This window comes from Marmota monax, unplaced genomic scaffold (genome assembly GCF_021218885.2).
Source record: "Marmota monax isolate L192 unplaced genomic scaffold, Marmota_monax_Labrador192_F-V1.1 WCK01_AAM20220418_F8-fsc00059, whole genome shotgun sequence".
Lineage (NCBI taxonomy): Eukaryota > Metazoa > Chordata > Mammalia > Rodentia > Sciuridae > Marmota > Marmota monax.
Genome location: NW_026693595.1, coordinates 7,411,354 through 7,431,983, shown reverse-complemented (window position 1 = coordinate 7,431,983; position 20,630 = coordinate 7,411,354). Strand labels below are relative to the sequence as shown.

General features: G+C 41.9%; 1 protein-coding gene across 2 annotated transcripts in view; it reads left to right on the top strand.

Moving 5' to 3' along the window:
* Entrep1 (endosomal transmembrane epsin interactor 1) overlaps positions 1 to 20,288 on the top strand; it is a 63,629-nt gene extending 43,341 nt beyond the window's left edge. The window contains exons 4-11 of one of the 2 annotated variants that reach the window (XR_009228205.1): positions 4,145 to 4,273; positions 5,986 to 6,093; positions 6,216 to 6,349; positions 12,026 to 12,155; positions 12,306 to 12,384; positions 13,790 to 13,942; positions 14,815 to 15,678; positions 16,143 to 16,272. Coding sequence is in view for 1 of the 2 variants with exons in the window: in XM_046459462.2 (XP_046315418.1) it covers positions 4,145 to 4,273; positions 5,986 to 6,093; positions 6,216 to 6,349; positions 12,026 to 12,155; positions 12,306 to 12,384; positions 13,790 to 13,942; positions 16,143 to 16,435; positions 19,426 to 19,629 (1,230 nt within the window). In the remaining variant the exon portion in view is untranslated. Of the gene's footprint in view, positions 1 to 4,144; positions 4,274 to 5,985; positions 6,094 to 6,215; positions 6,350 to 12,025; positions 12,156 to 12,305; positions 12,385 to 13,789; positions 13,943 to 14,814; positions 15,679 to 16,142; positions 16,436 to 19,425 lie in introns of those variants that run through there. The other variant, XM_046459462.2, reaches the window with a different exon arrangement.
* The last annotated feature ends 342 nt before the right edge of the window (positions 20,289 to 20,630 follow it).

Sequence of the window (20,630 nt, the reverse complement as noted above, 5' to 3'; positions counted from 1 at the left end):
TTACTGGTGGAAATGTGAGATGTTTTAATTCTGTTTTGTTGTTGGCTTGGGTTTGGGCCAATAGAAACAATGCTGCTATCAGCACCATACTGTATCCCAATGTGGGCTTTTAGTCCTGAGTGGAATAAGCTTCCAGGGCAAGGGATTGCTCTATAGTGTATCTTTTATCTAATTTATTATAAATCCAACAATCTTATGACTCTGTCCATTTTTTAAAAATTGAGTTAAAATTTACAGTGGAATACACAGATCTTATCGCACAGTTGTCTCAGTTGTCTGAGTTTTTACTCAAGTTATGTACTCATCTTGACCAAAACATTTCCATAACCCTAGAAAGTTCTTTGGTGTCCCTTTCAGGCACTCTCTGTCTCATAGGTAGTCATAGTTCCTGTTTCTTTCACTGTAGGCTAGTTTTGCGTTTTCTTGAATTTCATATAAATGAAATCATATGGTATATACCTTGTTATGTCTTATTTTGCTCAGCATAATATTTCTGATACTTATTCATGTGCTTGTGCCTTTTTTGGCAGAGCAATATTTCATTGTATGAAACTACCACAGTTCATTTTATCCATTTTCCTATTTTGATGGACATCATTTGGGTTGCAACCAATTTAGAAGTATTATGAACAAAGCAGCTATGGACATTATTGTATAGTGTTTTTGGGAACCTGATTTTATTTCTTCTGAGTAGATACCTGGGCATGGAACTGCCGGATCATGTGTCAAATGGGCTTAACTTTTTAAGAATCTGCTAAACAATTGTCCAAAGTAGTTATGTGAAATAAGTATTTTTATCTAAATTGGATATCCAGTTCCTTTATTAAAAGATACTACTCTAAGTATTAAAGGATACTACCCTCTATCATCTCACATTTCCACCAGTAACTCTCCACATTTCTACCAGCAAAAGATTTCTATTTTATTTTTTATTGTAGTGCTAGGGTTTAAAGGACCTCATGTATACTAAGTAAGTACTCTACCACTGAGCTATATCCCTAGCCCTGTTTTATTTTACTTTAAGACATAGATAGTCTCACTAAATTGCCAAGGTTGACCTTGAACTTGAGATCTCCCTGCCTTAGTCTTCTGAGTCACTGGGATTACAGGCATGCACCACCACACCCCAGCTCTAATTATTTTTGCCAGTCTGAGCGGGCTAAAGTGAGACGTCATGGTTACTGTAATTTAATTTACAGTTCCCTGATTGCTAAAGATGACATCATTTTTTTGGTCAAGCTCTCTGGAATATTCTAATGTGTGACTAGGGTTGAAAAATCACAATGTTGGAGGATAATAGGAGGAAGACAGATCTGATAGTGGTGAGTGATAGTATCAAGGTTGAAGGTGGGTGTTCATTATTTAGCATTGGGGAGATGTCTTTGGGGTTTTGAAGATCAATGAAAAAGACTGAAGAGAAGTAAAAAGGAGTCTTGAGAAACATTGGGCAGAAAAGAGTTTAAAGAGAGAAGTGAAAGCATTAGATTGTTCAGGATCAGGAACAAGGAACACCAAATGCACTCTTGCCTTCAGTCATTTTGCAAAGAGCCTCAGGGCTTCCTTTTATCCTGTGGGCTCATTAATTGGTATGCATAATAATTTTTATGATTCAACTTATGGATGGTCTTGTTTAAAGGGATCAACTTTCACTCATCTGGAAAGTGTTGCCATCCATCCTGGTTTACCCTAAAGATTTTGGAGTGATGTGCCTGCCTATGTGAAGGTCAGGTGTTAAATGAGTCCTGCAGCTACCTGTGTGGAGCACACAGACCTGCTTCCTCACTTACTGAGCACCTTGCTTCAAGAATGGATGCTGTGGAAGGAAGTAAGATGATGCCTAGGATTACCTGGGGGAAGGAGAGACTTTAGGCAAGGTCTGGAGGCTTGTTCCAAGGAGGAATAGAGAAGTAGAAATCATGTGGAGTTATGGTGGAGAAAGTGAGTCTGGTTCCTGGTGGGGAGGAGAGCAGGGTGAAGGCTCCATTAGCACGTGTCGTTAGTGTTAATACAGGGACTGTTCTCCTGGAAACTTTAAAGGAGGAAGCCTATTGGGATGAATATTCACTGCAGACTGCAGCTCAGTGTAAGGGGTATTACTGATTATGGAAGAGGGGCAAAGAGAAGCCAGAGATGCCTGGAAGGAGAGAAGGGTTCCTTCCTGTCTAGTCTCTGCTTAGAGCAAGCCTGTGAGAATGGCCAAAGTAGTTTTCCTTTAGAGGACAGTATCAATAGTGTTTTCTTCAGAAGGCTAGTATCAATAGTAGCAGCAAGATATAACTTCAAAAACTGTGAGACAGTGGTGGAAAAATTCTAATACAAACAGCCTGTGCCTCTGTGTGGGGGGTTATGGATCTAGGTTTGGGGACATGGCTAAGGTAAATAAATCGTTTTCATAGACACACCAGGAAGAAATGGAGACCAGAAGGGGATGAGTTAATAGAGATGATGGAGGCCATCAGGGTAACTGAGGTTGTCATTCCTTGTTCCTGAGGCAGAATTTATATCAAGATCTGATATAATAATGCATCCCTTTCAATGTGATCTCAGGACAAAAAAATCAAAAATGTTTCAGAATCCATGGAGTTTTGGAAGAAGCAAAACTAATCTATACGGGCAAAAATTGAGAATAGGGGTGCCTCTAGGAAGGTGGGGGGCAGAGATTGATGGAGAGGGGTAGGAGGGGCTTTCTCTGGCGATGGCAGTGTTCTGCAGTCATAAGGGCTTGGACACATAGGTGTATGCATTACACCGAAGTCCTCAAATTGTACATTTAGGATTCATATAATTTTTTTTTGGTGTAAATTATACCTCAAAATAAAAAGAAGCTATAGTCCCTCTGTCCTCAAATATTATGTAATCTAACAGAATATTTTCCTTTAGTTCCCTAGTCTACTCAGATTATAAGGAATCAAGTTTTCTCTTAATTTTGTGAAACACTGATATTTCTTACTGTAACTAGAGGTTAAGAATCTCATTTCAATAAGAAGGTGCCTCCTCTGTTTAGCAACTAAAATAGTGTGAATATTCAGTCATTCTTAAGGATTCCTGAAGAATTTTGCAGCTAGTGAAATTAGAGCTGCCTAATTAACTTAACAAGTAATGAAAGAGGTAGAGCCTTTCCTTTTAGGCAAAATAAAGCCAACTTTCAATAGCTCAGGCAGCAGAACAAGTGAGAATAAACCTCACCCTCAGATTCTGAGTCTTAGTGGCCAAAATCTGGTGTTACAAATTCCATAGCATGGACTCAAGAAAAACTTGAAAAGTAACTGAAAGTTTGCAAAGCATCTCACTAAAAATGGATGAGGTTATGCATCAATTACTACTTCAAATAACATTTTCTGGCTGGCCAGAAAATATAGGAGAAATTCAGGAACTTTATCTCTTATTTAATAGGTAACAACTATGGCTACATTGAAGATGTGGAAAAAAGTTCTCTCTAACCCTATCTGGTCTACAGTAGTTTGATATACTATATGCTTGTTTCACATATATGGTGGATTGGACTTTGCACCTTCTTGGAGTTAGATGAGACCATGTGATTTGCTTTGGCAATAAAATTATGAGTTCAAATGATGAGTATTATTCACAGGAGGAAGCATTAAAGTAGGGTTGCTGTATTTAATAAGTAAAAATATAGGATGCCCAATTAAATTTGAATAATTTAATTGGATAAACTGTTATTTTTTTTAGTGTAAGTATGCCTCAGGCAACAATTGGGACATACTTTTATTTTAAAAAATTGTTGTTTGTCTGAATTCAAATTTAATTTGGCATCCTATATTTTATCTGGTGATCCTATTTTAAGTGCCAGTGTGCCATTGATCATGTGCTCTCTATCTGTACAGCATGTCATTCATGCCATGCCATTGAGATGGTGGATGTTCCATTGGTCTGAGTCCCCAAGGGATATGTTAAGTAGATCCCCTTGCTGATCAGCTGTGAACATGTACTATATATGAAAAATAAGTTAATTGGTTAAGCCACTGAAATTTTGGTTTTGGTTATTACTGTAGCATACCTTTGCCTATTCTGACTAATGCAGGTACTGCCTGATTATGTTATATCGCATTCTGTAGGACTGATGTTTTGTGGTCCAGCAAGAGAGTTCATAATTAAATTATTGTTCTACCTCTTTTCCATTAAGGTGGATTTAGGTGAAGGTAAGATTTGCTTCTGTTGTGAAGAATTTCAACCAGCCAAATGCACAGACAAAGAAAATGCCTTGAAACTCTTTCCAGTTCAGCCTTGTAGTGCTGTTCATCTTCTCCTTAAGGTATGTTGAACATGTTCCAGCCTCACCAAGAAATATACCATTGTGCCCTTAATGAAGGCAACGTTACTTGAAATGTTCCTATCCTGTCACCGTCCTCAAATAATTAAGCTGCTGGTCATAGATATGAGCAACCTCTTCATTAGTGACTCAGAGGCAGAATTGAGTATGGAAAGAACCACAGATTATTGTTTCTTTAAATTATGAACTTAAAATTTTTGAACACACAACTTTCTGTGTGTTGAAGAATTGTAAGTTAGCAAAAAATGGAAAGGAGCCTAACTATACATATATGTGTGCCCATGCATGCATGGTGTAACTTTTAGCAGAGACTTTAAATTGCAAGCTCATTGTCATTGTTCTGCTGCTCATTGGTTAGCATGAGTGAGTTATGGAGCTTTGTCAGATGTTGCTGTTCTGTGACACATGGACTAAGAAGAGAGGTAGGCCAGACAATAATGGAGAAATTCATTATCTCATTTAATAGGTAACAACTACAATATGAAAAAGAAAACTTAAAAGTAAATAACAATTTATCTCAATCAAAGAGAAATACAAAATTAATTGTTGTTAGGGAATTGGATATAAAAATTCAGTTCAGTGAGTGACAAAATCAGTTGGTGAGCCTGATTTATTGTTTGGATTGTTTACTGCAGATCTTTGTTTTGGTTTTATTTTTGTTGTGAGGAAGAATCTCTAAGCAGAGCAAGATAACTATTGGAAGCTGCCAGCCCTGGGTTTAGTGGATGTAAAAATGGCCTGCTTTCGTTGGCTTCTACATATTTGATGGCTGAGTCACTGCCAAACTTTCTGAGCCAGGCCTTAACTTGGGGAAAGCCCCATGCAGGAGCCAGAACTGTAGCAAAAGAAACTTTTGGAATTGCCTTTGCTGCTGTGCTCAGAGGAAAGAAGTCCTGTTTATGTTCTGGTTGCCTTGGCCCCTGCTGTGCCCTAATTGGGTGCTTGGAGCAGCACTGCCAATTGCTCCTGAAATACAATCAGTGGCCACAAATTAAGCAGCCATGCTGTCCTGGTGGGAGGCTGGGAATCATATCCTAGGGAACACCAATTTCAGAAAATAACTTTGCTACTCCATTGGAAGGTGTGTTTCTAAATAGCATTCTGGTGCTTGCAGAAAGCAAGCATCCTTTGGTATTGACTCCAGGACCTCTGAGGACACCAAAATGTGTGATGTCAAAGACCATTACATAAAACAGCATATCAGTTGCATAGAATCTACACATATCCTCTTGTATTCTTCAAATCATCTCTAGATTATTTTCTATACCTAATGCAATGTAAACTATTATATAGTTATTGTACTGTTTAGGGCATGATGGCAAGAAAAAAGTCTGCATGGTCAGTCCTTTTTTTTTTTTTTCTAAATATTTTCTATCTTCGGTTGGTTGAATCTGCAAATGTGGAACCCAAGGATACAGAGGGCCAACTGTAACATCATCATACCAGGTCTTTTTGAGATAGTCAGCTTCTGAGATGAGTTTTAAAGATTAAAAAGTGCACACTCTTGCAGGAGGGTCATAATAACAGCCGGCCTTAATTTTGGTGACTTCCGGGAGCCAGACCCATCTCACACTTGTCTTTTCAGGGCCCTTGTCTCCCCAGGATGTTGTGCTTATGATTGAAATATGTTTTAACACTGCATTCCGGGTGTCTGCGCTCAGGTGCTCCGTAGCAACGTTCTTTTCGTGTTTCAGAAAGTCCTCTTTGCCTTGTGTGCCTTGAATGCGCTGACCACCACCGTCTGCCTGGTGGCCGCCGCCCTGCGCTACCTGCAGATCTTTGCCACCCGGCGATCCTGCATCGTAAGTTCACATGAGGCGCTTTTGGTGCCGAGTCCACGGAGCCAGCCCCTCGCCCTTTCTTGTGACCCATTGCTTTTCTCCCCTCGCCCTTGTGCTGACTCACCAAAGTGCCCTTTAATCAGGATGAGTCCCAGATGTCTGCAGAAGACGTGGAAGATCACGGACGTATTCCAGACCCCGATGACTTCGTGCCGCCTGTGCCTCCCCCTTCCTACTTTGCCACATTTTACTCATGCACACCGCGGATGAACCGCAGGTATGGTCCCTAAGTCCTGCTGCGGTTCTCAGTGGGGTCCTCCGTCTTGAAAACTGAGTCTCCAGAGGTCACAGCAAGACTCTGACTTTTCTTGGAAATATAGATGGATTGTGTTGTTTGTCAGGGTTCTCAATTCTCATTGTCTCTTTTCTCTTTTGTCTGAAAAACCCAGTGAATCAGAAGAAAAGTCAAACCTTGACCTAAAGAGATACTTTTTCAATTTCAATTAGCTTCCTAGAGAAAACTGACACCCAGGGAGATAACAACTGTAATTTGACATGATTGAAAGTCGCTGTTACCCTGGAAACGCTCCCAGTTAGACCAAATCGATGTTTCATTATAACACCATCAGCAGGTCCCAACAATCATGAAATTCTTCCCAGCCATTAAGAAAAGATTAATTATTAATTGCATTATCCTGGTTTAGGAAAATAGACACCTTGCTTATTTTCTTTTTCAAACTCCAGCTCTGAATTTGACCATCTTTTTTTGAATATCTGGAATTATCATTTGTAGAATGAAATTCTACCTGTATTTGTCTGGTTGTTAGTGACTTCTAGAAATGAACCTTTAAGAACAACACATTTAGTCATGCAGCAAACATACAGTCAATCCTTAGCTGCTTGCTCACTGCTGTGTTGGGTTATTGAAATTCAAAATGAGCTAGACCTGCTTCCTTGCCTCCGATCAAGGAGTATACACCTAGGTCATTAGAATGTGTGTTGAAGGATCACACTATAATCAAAAGAGACACTTGGGGTGCACAGAGGAGGTCTGCCTAACCTAGAATAGTGAGATGGGAATGGCTTCCTAGAAGAAGTGACCTTAAGCTGAGTTTAAACAATAAGCAAACTTATATTTAAGCCCCCAAAGAAAAACCTCTGAATTTGCAGTAAGACTAGTATCTTGAGCTTGTTATCCTGAGGGCCATGCATTTCAACTTTTTAATTTCTGTAGTATATGTAAAGTTAACAAACCGTTTTGGTGCCAGGCGTGTGGTTATTGGAAAAACATTTTCTAAAGTTCAGGGCAGCTATGTGACTTTTCAAATGAGTCCCACTAGGCACTGTTAATGCTCTTCCAGACCTGTCCTTCTAGAAAATCCTGAACCCCCTCCCTCCCCTGCCCAGACAGAGGCAGCAGTGATCACAAGCTGGAGAGGGTGTCAGCTGAGTGGACAGATGGCCTGGGGCAGCTGTGGGATAGCTTAGTCTCTCTTTGGGGAGTGGCCTTCTGGCATTTTTAAGCTTCAGGGGCCAGGGTAGCTTCCATAGTCTTGCAGGAAATGAACCAAGACATGCAGTTGCTGAAGAGCTATAGCAACAAAACACAGATTATTTGGGTGCCACTGGACATATTTGCTAAAACTGTAGCCCAGTTTCAGGAAGTCTACAGAGGGCATGCTGGAGGACAGTGAAAACGACTGTTGCTTCATCGTTAGGAAGAGAGATGCCATCTTCAGTAAGAATCCTGGCTCTCTGAGCTTGCGGGTGAGCACTTGATTGACCTCAGAGGAGGCAACAGACAGATTTGATTTCCTGCAGTGGCAGAAAGGGAGAGTGACTCATGTGCTTCAGGAGTCCTGCTGTCCAGCACATGTCCTGCAGTCTCCCCACCTTGCTTTCTCTTCTTCCCTTCCTCTTTTCTGCTCCACCATCTTGATGTTTGTCGGTGTGGATTCCACACATTTTGGGGACCTGGGTGTATTTTTATATTTGTTCTTCTGAGTCTTGAGACAGCCTCTGGTCAAATCCAAGTTGGGAGAAGACTGACATGCTTCTCACCAAGGGCTTTACCGTGTCCAGAAATCGGTAGGGCACTGGGGGTCAGGGAACTCAAGCAAAATACCCTTGTAAGAAAGAAGACCCACCCAGTCTGGAATATATGCCTGGAGTTCTGGATCAAATCGCCAGTGGGCAAACACCCTCATTTTGTGCATTTCTGCAATATCAGAGTGCAGTATACTTTTCTCTTAAAATGATTGAACTTATATTTAGATACGTATTCTGTCAAAGGTGTTTTTAAATTTGACTGAATTTGCTAGATTCACAGTGTAACTCAACTTTATAGATATTAGCTGTTCAGCCTCAGTTGGTGATTCTTATAAGCAGGTAGGCAAAGATATGCAGGAATGTTTTTGTCCATATTTCCATGGCCAGGTATGTCAACAGTTTTTGCACCAAAGAGGCCATCTATTTCCTGTAAGGTAGTAAGCCCTCTCAGAAGAGATTTATTTATTTAACTTCTATAAATACAACTACTTCAGGCTTTGGTATCTTCTTGAGAAAGGGCTTCTCAAGTTACTGTCATAAACAGAAGTCTGATTGCAGTTGAGGCTTCTGTCCAAAGATGGCTATCTACTTTGTGAATTGATTTGTAAGTAGAGGAGAGGGCTGTGTACCCCTACTGTACTACTCCAGGATGTCCCCCATCCTTAGAAGTTGGCTTGTGCCAGGAATCAAAAAGGCAGCAGTTCTGCCACCATGTGCCCAGTGATAGGGTGCAGGTTTCTGTGGACAGCTGGAGATCTTCGCTTGGTCAAAGGTGCCTTGGTTGCAGCATCAACCTGGGGTAAGTTGCCAAAGGCCTATTTATAGCATAGAGTAGAACATGTTTTGTGTCATCTGGTGGAGTGACCTCTTCATTTTCAGGCCCATGATCAGTTTTCCTAGAGACTTCATGATGAACGTGAAAGAGCCCTGACTCTGGGAGTATCTTTACAGGTGACCCTGGACTAGTCTCTTTCCATTTCTGAGCCTCCATTTCTTCATTCACCTGTGTTGTCACACAGCTGCTGGGAGGGCATTTAAGAGATAATGGACATAAAAAAACTCTTAAAACCAAAGTTTAGACTACTTTTCTTAGTCTGTATGTGCTATAGCAAAGTAACATACCCTGGAAATTTATAAAGAATAGACATTTATTCTTACAGTTATAGATTAACTTATCAAGATAAAGGTGCTCCAAGGTTTGATCTCTGGTTCCAAGATGCTACTCTGTTCCTGTGTCCTCCAGAGAGGAGGAACATTGTGTCCTCACATGGCAGAAGACCAAAAGAGAACCTCCTTCCGCAAGCCCCTTTTATTGCAGCATTAATCTATTCATGAAGGCTCTGCCCTCATGACCTGAACCACTCTCCAGAGGCTCTACCTCCAACCCTGTTGTGTTGGGGAATAAGTTTCCAACACAGGAATTTTGGGGGACACATTCAGGCCATACCAGTGATGTTCTACTGTTATCAGTTGTGAGCTTTAAAATGTTCTCAGTATGTGTCCTACTCTTGAGAAACATTGAGCTCTTAATCTTATCTGGCAGCAGTTTTCTAAAGACCTTCATTCTTAATAAAAATCTGATTAACTTTCCCAGATAGAGCAGGGCTTTAATCTCAACCACCGGGTCCATTTCCTTCTGCAGTGGTGCTTAATCCTGGTCATGCAGTGAAATCACCCATAAGCACTGGACACAGACAGGAACCCGAGCACACCACAGGCCGTCAGAGTAGAGCAAAAGCAACCTGCCAGTGTATAGCAGACCCCTTTGCCCCCATGAATCCTTGTTTTCCCAAGGCAAGTAAAATAAAAAGTTGCTTGATAGTAAAGGAACTTCCCTTCTGCATCAACTCTAGAGTATTTCCCATAAATGGGGCTTTTGTAGTCAATGCAGTAATCACTGAGAACGTCATTGATTTTGTGTTCTACTTACATATACTGTATCTCCTCTTCCCTTCAAATTTCCTTCCGAAGAGATTTTGCTGTAGTTTAGGGTCTAAAATGGAAGCCTACTTCTCTGACCTCTTGACCCTCAGCAAGGGTTCCTCTCTGAACATGTAGGTACCACTGGGTTGGAAATGTCACAGAAAGACCTTGAGTGCTAACAAACAGGCAAGCAAAGCTGGGGGCAGTAACTGCCTAGGCAGAGGATATGGCAGCCCTCTGCATGTGCCATTTGCTGATGGGGGGAAGCCAAAGGTTTGTAAAGATTGGAAAGATGGTGCATGGGGTTATGCAAATGAGGACTGAAGACTGTCCCTCTAGGGGTCTATAGGTCTCATTGATTAAAAAAAAAAACTGCATAGTTCCTTAGTCAAAAAGAGTCTTCAGTTAGATCCAGGAAGTGGCTCAGGATTTATGTGGTTCTTATGCAGCTTCAGCTGGAGAGGGAAGTCGGATGAGACGTGCTCACAAGTCCTTTTCTCAGGGAGAACATCTCCTGCAGGATGACTTTGTTGGGACCCTCCCAACCCTCCCAGGCCAGGACCCTTTATGCTTGGCCCTGTGTTCAGACTGGATGAGTCCACCTAGACCCTGCTGTCCCTGCTTTCAGGACAGGCAGGGAATGAGATCCTTGTTTATGGATAGACAAATATAAAGGAGAGAGGAGTGTTCTCTCATTTCTCATTCTTCCAAATCCCAGATTTTCATGAGTTTTATTGTTAGGAAAAAAGAATATCACATTTTTTGACACTCCCTACTCCTTTTTTATTTTGTAAATGGGCACAAGGAATAAATGAAACAATTTTAAATCCAGAGAGCACTTCTCCTCCCAAAACAGTCCCCTGCATGTAACTGACTCAGAATCTCTCTTCTCATTATCTCTTGTGTTTTTTTCCCCTTTTTATTTTTCAAGAGCAGACATTGAACTTTGCCTATTATCTTTTTTTTTTTCATTCTGTAATACTCTATAATCAGAGTATAGGTTTTCTGACCTTTTTGTGTATTTTATAGTAATTATTTTAAAATTTACATTCTTCATTATCAGAGGCTTTTTTTTTTTTTTTGGTAGAATTTTCTACAAACACGGGCAGGAAATCTCATGGGTTTTTGTGTTTGTTTTTTATTTTGCTATTGGTGATCCCTTACCATGGTGCAAGACAAACAAAAACCCCTATTATTTAGGCAACACTTAAGATGAAAAAGCATATAGTTTTATTTGGGTGGGAGTAAGTCAGTTGGGAAAGAAAGTCTGTAGTTTAATAATTTTTAAATAATTAAGTGTGGGGGTTATAACACTTTTATGGGTAAATATTGGAAATATAAATATTTAATAACTAAAAAATCCTCAGCCATCCCCACTTAAAGAACAGAGGTGGGAGACGATGAGGAAGAAGAGAGAGGTAACAGTGAAGGCCTGTAGGACTGGGGAAGGGAAGGGCTTCAAGGGAGAAATTAAACCAAGAGAACAGCAGCCACCATTTTAATAAGTTCACAGGATATGTGGTACATTTGTCTTCTTCAGTCCACCTTCTCTAAATCCACACTGTTTTTGGCTGAATGGGAGAACCTTCAAATATATTCCTTTCCTGAAATCTTGAGTTTGTTATAGCTTTGTGGTCGTTGTTCATAACACAGATGAACTCAAGACCTTTCACCAGTTTGCCACGCCCTCCTCCCCTTCCTCAGTTTCTGGCAACCACTCCTCCATTTGCTGTCTCTATGGATCATTGTTTGCTTTTTGACTTAAAAGCATGATGGTGTTGCCTTTGATGTGTGGTCACTTGTTAGGAACTCTGGGAGCTTCATCACGAGCAGTGCAGATTGACCTCCCTCTCTTGGACTCTGATAGGGGCAAGTGGTTTTCCCCATAGTCTAGAGGCAGAGGCTCTAGTGTCCAGGAGCCACTGCAGTCAGAGGCCCAGTCTGCAGAACATGATTTCTTATGCCAAGATGCTCTTCCTAGGATGGTTGGTCCTGACATCATTCCACTGCCACACATCTACGGAGCTCGAATCAAAGGTGTGGAAGTGTTCTGTCCCCTGGACCCCCCACCTCCATATGAAGCTGTGGTGAGCCAGATGGACCAGGAGCAGGTACTGTTCAGAGTGTCTGCCTTTTGACTGTAAGCAGGCCACATGGCTGTCTTAGGGGAGACTGCCCTGCACATCATTTTAAGGAGTTCACTGGGGATGAGCAGTGAGTTGAATATCAGCAAAATAACCCTGTCTTTTCCTGTGATGCAGGGATCTTCATTCCAAATACCAGAAGGATCAGAAGCTGCTGCCAGCCCTTTGGAACCAGTTTGCACACAAGTGACTCAAGGTAATAGACACATTCCCACTGCCCAAAGTCATGATTCAGTTCATTAAAACATGGTAGAAAAACAATGTGTCTTCTGTTTTGTTGGAGGTCAGGTATTCTTGGAGAAAATGGATCAGCCTATATACTTCTTTCCAGGTGCAAAAATATTATCAACTATTAGTATTTGCAAGTGGGACATAATTGTGAAAAGAAAAAGAAAAGGTATCCTTAGAATCTTTTATGAATAATCAGGACTATTTCCAGGAACCTGTGAAATAGATTAAAGTTTAATTTGGCCTTCCTATCTTTTCTGTTATTTTCTTTCTTCTATTAAAATAAGCTGGAGTCCTTTGAATGAATAAAGGTTTAATTTATTGCAGGGTGGTTTGTTGTAGGATTGCACTATGTCATTTATAACCTAGTGCCCGGTCATGCTGCCTTAACATTTAGTGAATTCTGACTTTTAGTCCTATGGTAAATACTAGAGTCAGTTCACATTTGTCCTTGTAATTTAATGATATCATTCTTATAGCTTTCTCTCTTTGAGGAGGTTTTAAATGGCCCAAAGAATTGTCCACTAGGACAAAATTGCAAATGGTAATAAATAATGAATCAACTTTTAGCTATTTTAGATAGAAGTAATTTTTCAACAGTATCATTTGGAATGGGTTTCTGTTTACCTTGTGTGTGTACGTGTGAGGCATGTGCTTTAACTACACTCCCAGCCCCCGCCCATCCATCTGAAGTAGAATTATGAATTAATATTCAGTTACCCTAAATGTGTTTGTAATTGTTGCATTAAAAAAATATTTTCCAAACTGCAGATCAGGTTCCCAAATGATGTACTTTTATTTCTGAGCAGAGGTCATCCAAATCTTGAGTGGTTTTACTGACTGATTTAGTAGCCACTGGCTCCTTAACTGGACTGTGCTGGAGTTCCGCATCTCTGGGTGAACTCTGAATTATGCAGATGTCCCTCTGCCAGGCTTTGGTCTACAGCTTGGGGCAGCCCCTCACTTGTGCAGTTAGTTCCTTCCACGGAAACAAACTTATTCTGAACACTTAGAAATGATAAAATCTCTTGAATCTCTTTTTAGAGCTATATCAGGATTCTTCAGTGGAGAAGATTCTGAGCAAAAAACAAAACAAAAAAACCTGACATTTTGGCATGCATTCTTTATTTTGCTCTTGGGCTTAAATTTTTTTTTTTTTTTTTTTTTTTTTTTTGGTTTTTGGAGTGGTTTGGAGAAGTCAGTTTTCCCATAGAGCTAGGAAATAAAAACTTACCGGGCCAGCAGCCTAAGTAAATGTTATTAACTATACTACTGTCACCCTGGCAGGTTTGGGCTCACAGGTGTTTCCTGCCCAACAATTTCAAGGCTATAGATGGTGAAATAATTTGTTTTTTTCCTTTAAAAAAAATCAGGTGGGGACATTTCTAACACACCTGGAGAAGAAAGCACACCCACAGCAATTCCCAGCTCACATCCAGAGCATCCCTCAAGAAACTGGAGAGCCCTCCCACCGCTAAGGACAAGATCAAAGAGTGACCCTGTCCTTCACCATTCTGAGGAGAGAGGTGATGTCATCCCCCAAGCTCTTTGCAGACCACTGTGCTTATTTGCCTAAAGATGTCAGGTGAAGCAGGTGATTCTGGCCAGCCCAGGGACCTGCAATTTAAGTGGGATCTCGAAGGAGGTTAAGAAGTTGAGAGGAAATAGGTATTCTGTATGCACACTGGGATTTATTTCTGACACTTTTTTTAAGGATGGAAAAGAATTTGTGTTTGAAGTCATTGGCATCAAAGGTATTTTGTTGCATATGACACTGGTCCTACAGGAAGAAAATTATGGAAACCTAGTTCTGATTTCTAGTTGCTTATAATTCTGTGGGAATAAGTCATAGGGATATATTGTTTTTACCCCCCCCCCCCCTTCTATAATTAAACATTTGTTATCTTTTCTACTGTGTGGGAGTAGATTGAATTATTGAAATCTAACCTTGTTTTAAGAACTTTAGATAAAGTGAAACATACTCCCACACTTAATCTCCCTCTCCATTTAAACTTTTGCTTGAATAGAGATGTTATTTGAATAATGTAAAAAATTTTTTAAATTGATCTTTTTGGTAAATATCTGAACACGTAGACATTCTCCAAATAGCTTACTACTGTAGAAAAATATTTAAAAGTAAAGAGGTAAAGAAATAAAATAAAAATGTTGTGTGATTTCATTAGCAGGGACTTCTTTTGGGGAACAATTCTAGTAGGTGGTCTTTGCTCTTCTCAAACTCTGTGAAAATTAAACTCTGGACACCTTCTGACACAACTGTCTCTTAGTTCCTGTCTGAGCCCTTGCAGTCTGGGTTCAGTCCCTCTGACAGCACGAGTTGTTCCACAGCTCTGGACTGACCTTGCGGGAGCCACAGGAAACACTCCTCTTGTTTCTGCAGCCGCTTCAGAGCGGGAGGAAGTCCCGTTGCCTGGCCTGAGTGTACCTCTGCAACCCAGCAGACTGGGCAGCCTCGCCCCTGATTCCAAGACCTGCGTCCACTTGGGTCTCCCGTACCCTACCTGGCGAGCTGAGGACTCAAGCTGGCCACCTGCAGGCTTCCATGAGAACTCAGCTGTTTACATGGCTAAGGGAGATTTTTCCGGAAACCCTTCCCATTCTTCAGCCCTGTGAGGATGACATATGATTACCCATTGGATGGCTTCATTGGGGAAGGCACTAGGTCGCTTTCAACCAAACTAGTGTAGATTCTGACTGTCCTCACACATGAGTGTGTTTAGTGTGTATTTCTGGAAGGCTTTTGCTCTCTGTAACATGCAAATGGCAGCCTGAGAGAATGACCTCTAGCCCCAGTTTAGGGCTCCTCAGGTCTACTTTCTTTAGAGGAAAGAGAATGCTCCTGTTCCTCCACCTCGTCTCCACTCCACTGCTTCTCCACTGCTTCCTGTCTTCCTTGAATACTAAATACGTATCAGGTCTTCCCAGACTGAAGTCGCCAGTTTTATATACACTGAAGGCTGCTGGCTAGGTTTTGAACACATGGAGACCAGACTTTTGTTTCACCTCACATGCTTCATGGTGCAATAGCATTTGGCTGGTCTTTACATCTTTGCTGATGATGCAGGTAGCCATGGAAATTAGAGCCTCTAATGGATTTCCCAGGCCCCTTTTTGACTTTCAGAATGATGTGTAATTTTTCTGCACCTAATTTTCTGTAATAGCCATATAGATCTACCTCATAGCCATGGTGTGAACATCGGTAATAGAAGTCAGTACAATGCCCTTGAGGATGTTTAGGACAAAGGTACAGTCAAAGTGAACATAGCATCATATTCACTACACAGTCTTGTTTCTTTTCAGTCCCTTCTTTTCTGTCAGTGACTCCTCCATCCTCCCTGCTTGGAATATTCATTCATTGGTCAACCATGATTTTTCTGCTTAGTTCATCCATCTCATCTATCTGCCATACCCCATGGAACTTGCTCTGCTATAGGTTACATTCTGGATTCTATTCTCTGTCATCTGTCTTTATCTTGGGGATTGTACTTTATGTGACATAGTTGAATGTCTTGGGACATGTCCAGTTGGAAATGCACTTCAGGGAATTGGCTTGTGCCATAGTTGTCCCCACCCCCCTTTTCCTTCTGTAAGATGAAAAGCAAGATGTGCATGGCTATTGGCATTTGTCAGATGCTTTCTGCACTAAGTTCTGTGGCCTATGTTCAAAGGGGCTTGGCCAACAAGTACATGTTATTTATCTGCCCACAGCCACCCCAGTGCTCAGCTGTGAAGCTGCGACACAGACCGAAAGGAGGCTGGATCTGGCCGCAGTGACTCTAAGAAGAGGCTTGAGACCAAGAGCGTCAAGATGCAGACCACGGTCTTTGATAGACTATAAGTCTTACATAGATACCAAACTGCTGGTGGCCAGGTTCCTGGAGCAATCCTCCTGCAGTATGACCCCAGACATCCATGAACTTGTAGAAAACATTAAATCTGTTTTGAAGTCTGACGAAGAGCACATGGAGGAAGCCATCACAAGTGCCAGTTTCTTGGAACAGGTAGTTTTGTTATTGATATTGGGCATGAATCTGATAACTGGTTCCCATAGCAGCTTGAGTAGCTCTCTGATTTCCCACCCAGGGCAGAGTAGGTTCAGGCCACTGTCTATAGGCACCTGGGGATAGTAGATCAGGGGATGGGGAGAGAGGAAGCCAGAGAGGCTTCCTTCTAGATGCAGTGACTTTTCTGCGGTGCTCTTGGCCAAAGGGAAGAGAACCCAGTTTTCTGGGACATGGAAGCAGGCCTAGAAAAAGCAAAGGATGCAGATAGTATCCTTCACAACATTCGAGTTCCTGAATTCAAGGTTTCCCTTGATGTGAAGTGTTTTCTCAATCCTTCAAAAATGATGACCTAAGGTGAATCTTAATATTGGCAAGATTCTGGGAGTGATTCACATTCTGACAAATTGCTTAGCAAGATAAATGAGCCGATAGGACTTAAAGGAATAAACACTTTTTCCTTTCCACAACTGAAAAGTATAAGGCAGTTTTCTAAGTGGGAGTAATTCAGGGAAATGGTAAAATTGGGTATGCACATAATCCTTCTGGATCTCAGGTTTCTCATCTCTAAGGTGAAGGATTGGGCTAGGTGATATTGAGGGGAATTAAAATGATAAATAAAATGGTGGTCTAAACCCCCAGACCTCTGAATTAGTGGAATTGCCTCTTGGTAAAAACTTCTCCAGCATTTGAAAAACTGCTAACTTTTAGGTGTTTACCCTGTTGCTGTGGGTCAGTGCACAGAAGCACTTGGTGTGACCTGGCTCAGCGCCTTTGAGCATTAAATACCAAACAAATACTTCTCAAGTTGAATTTGGACGATTTTCAGGGTAATTACCGCTTCCAGGATTCTAGGTAAAAATTTAAGGTAGCTTGAATACACCCACTTCTTGCTCTCTTCTCTGTTCTTCCACTTCTTATTGAAACCGGAAGTCAAAATCTCTCCTACTCCCTCAAGGACCCAGGGGAGAAGAACGATCTGATTACTTTCAGGAAGAGATACTTGAACTTCAGACCCTGCTGTGGTTTGCTCTCTAAAAGAGTGTTCAGTCAATGATTCTGGGTCAGGTTCCATTTAGTAGCCTATGTAGGGGAGACAGTTACATCCTGGCAACCCTGACCTACATTAGTTGTCATTCTCTGCTCCCTTCATTCAGTCCAGCCCCAGTAGCTCAATAAACAGGAGTATTTGGAACTACTTTTCGAAGGCCACCAACCTTCGCTGTTGGGGAAGAGCTGGAGCATCCTTCAGACTTCTTCAAAGTCTTGCTCTCTGAGAAATAGCTCTGAGGAAAAAGAACAGGCACTTATAGTTGTCCAGGTGTTATAATTACAAACGTTTGCCAGGTCCTTGAATCCTAGACTGGTTAAAATTTCAAGTACTGAGATTGTTGTGGCTGACATATGCTGGGGCCTTCCAGAATTGGATCCCCAGAGGTCAGTTATCATGATGCCACACCCCTCCCAGAAGGCAGGCAAGGACAACAGAAGGGGACACTGATTCAACCCAGCCTTGCACACTTTCACTTTCTTTACCCTCACTGGAATGAGTGCATTTTAATTTCCCTCAATATCAAAAAAAATTTCTCCTAAACATATCATTTAACACAGTGAAATTTAATGAATGTTATAATTTTCTCCTTGATCAAGAAACAAAGACAGGCCTTCAAGACAAATATAATATTATTTCAGAGTGTTAGCAAAATTTAACATCCCATTTTTGGGAGACTAACCTCCTAATGACCTTACCGGCTCCGAATGGCACAAATGAAACAAAGTCCTCTGGATTGTTATTGTGCAATGGGAGGTGGCGGCTCCTGAGTTTCCCCAAGGTGCTGCTGTTATCAGAGGTCCCATGGACATGTCTGTATAATTCTCCAAAATTACATTAACTAGACAGCCCTCCTCTTTCAGTCCCAGCTGGATTAGGGACTTCCCATATTTTTGCCATCTTTAGAGTAACTAATATTATACGTTCAAACCCATTGCAAAACAGATCTTGCAGAACCATTCTTAAATAGCTTTTCCAAATAAATTGGCCTCATCTAAATTTTGTTTATTGAAGGGTCGTGAGATCCACCTGGAGCATTATTGGTCCTAGGTGACATTTTTTTTTTTAAACCCATGATCTGACCAGACCAGTGGTAACTAAATTTTACCTGTGTCCTTGTTAAAAACACCCATGCTTGAACTGCCCTCTAGACTGTCAGAATCGGTTGCGTGTGGGCATTCATGTCTCTAGCACTTTCCAGGTCCCCCCCCCCACCTCTCTAGTAATGAGAATCTCTGGCTTAGACTATAGGGAAGTTGGAGAAAACTGATGAGAAGAATGTGAAATATAAAGCAAGAAATTACAGTTGACCAATTGAGTGTGGTGGGTCTACCGTTAAAACAGTAGAAAGTTTAGAGAATTTCTTAAGAACTTTAGAAAAGAGCCAGTATATTAAAAGTATCTCTGGAATTCCAAATAGGTTCTACTTTGAGAAGATACCCCCTTTTCTTTCCCTTATTTTTGGAAGCAATTAAAAACCTGGCGGGGGGGGGGGAGAAATTTAAAAGAAGGGAGATCTCATGAAAATAGAGGGGAGACCAATAGAGTAGAGGAACGGATTAAGAGGGAGGGAGGAGGGGAGGGCAGGGGGCAGTACTGGGGAAAAAAATCTACCAAATATGCCATGTCTATGTGTGAATAGACCACAATGTATGTAAATATATAAACATAATGCACCAATTGAAATAATAATTGAAGGGAGTAGTAGAGTGCGGTAAGTGGATAGAAGAGGGAGGAGGGGAAGGAAAGGGAAGGTGCTCGGGAATGAGACTGATCAAATTATGTGCATGTATGAACATAGCTTAAGTCCCACTATTATGTGTAATTGTGATGCAGCATTAAAAAAAATTAAAAATACAAGGTTAGTTACAGAACACAGGACAGTGGGCCTCATCTGGTGAAGCTTATCCTCTCCTGCCTTCTCCTTATTCTCTCAAAGATAATGGCCCCACCGCAGCCCAGCACTTCCAGGGTCCACACGCTGCCCTCTCGGAGACAGCCTGGCCTGCTGCACCTGCGGAGCTGTGGTGACCTGAGCACCTTCGTCCCGGCAGGGAGGCCGAGAGTGGAGAGGAGACCCTTGAGAGCAGAGGCCGAGCGGCCACACAGCCTTATTGGTGTCATCCGGGAGACTGTCCTGTGAACCAAGGAAGATGGAAACCACTCCAAGGGGAAGGAATCCCCTATTCTCTGTGCCATGTACTGGCTGAGAGTCGGGGTCCCGCTCTGGAAGTTCCTCAGAGGGAGGTACCCTGGAGAATGTTTGTTCCTGCTCCCTGGCTCCCCTTTTTGCTCCTGGGGGCACTCCAGGGTGAACCAACAGACTTTCCCAGGCCCTCTTGGGTTTGGATGCAGGAGTTTGAGGGGAAGGCGGCGAGCTGTCTCCTTCCTCTGCCGGGTCTCGCAGCATTCCTGAGGGTCACATGTCCCAGCGGGGGCAGAGACTGGGCTAAGTATTCTTTGCCCACCTCACCCTCATGTCTCTCCTGGTTGCCAAGTTCTTTCTCCCTGTTGGAAGGACAGAGCTTCAGGGCTGCTATTTATAACTGCCTGCGGCCTTTCACTGCTCAGTGAGAGGAATTGGCAGGAGACACAGTGATTAACCCCGATGTGACTGCAATCCTCAAGCCTCTTTTTAGGTTACTCTCAAATCACACTCTCTTTAGGAAAAACAGGAAACTGTAAGTGGCATCTTTTAATGAAAGACATTTAGGGAGAGAATTATTGTTGATTCCATTTATTCATGCTTGCAAAACTAGAGCACCTAAGGCAGAACGAGAATAAAAACGTTTTGGACCTTCAGGCTTGGCGTGCAGTGTTTGTGTGTGCTCAGGTGAACAGGCCTTACCTTACGGACTTGGAGCTTGGAGCAGTGGTGGTCAGGTTCCACAGGCAGGCCACCAAACCAGTTTAATCTCCAAAGCCCCTGAACATGGCTTGAGGTGAATCCCAATGTACCCATGGGGTCCGCTGGCACTGGGCTAAGTGGCTTTGAGGTGCTGCGTTCTTGTGGAGTCTTGAACGCTAATGCAGTTACAGGTTGGGAATTAGTGCTAGGCAGGAAGGGGTGCTCGGGGAGGGCTTCTTTGAGGAAATAATATTCGAGCTGGGTCTTGCAGGGTCAGGGAAGAATGTTCCAGAAGA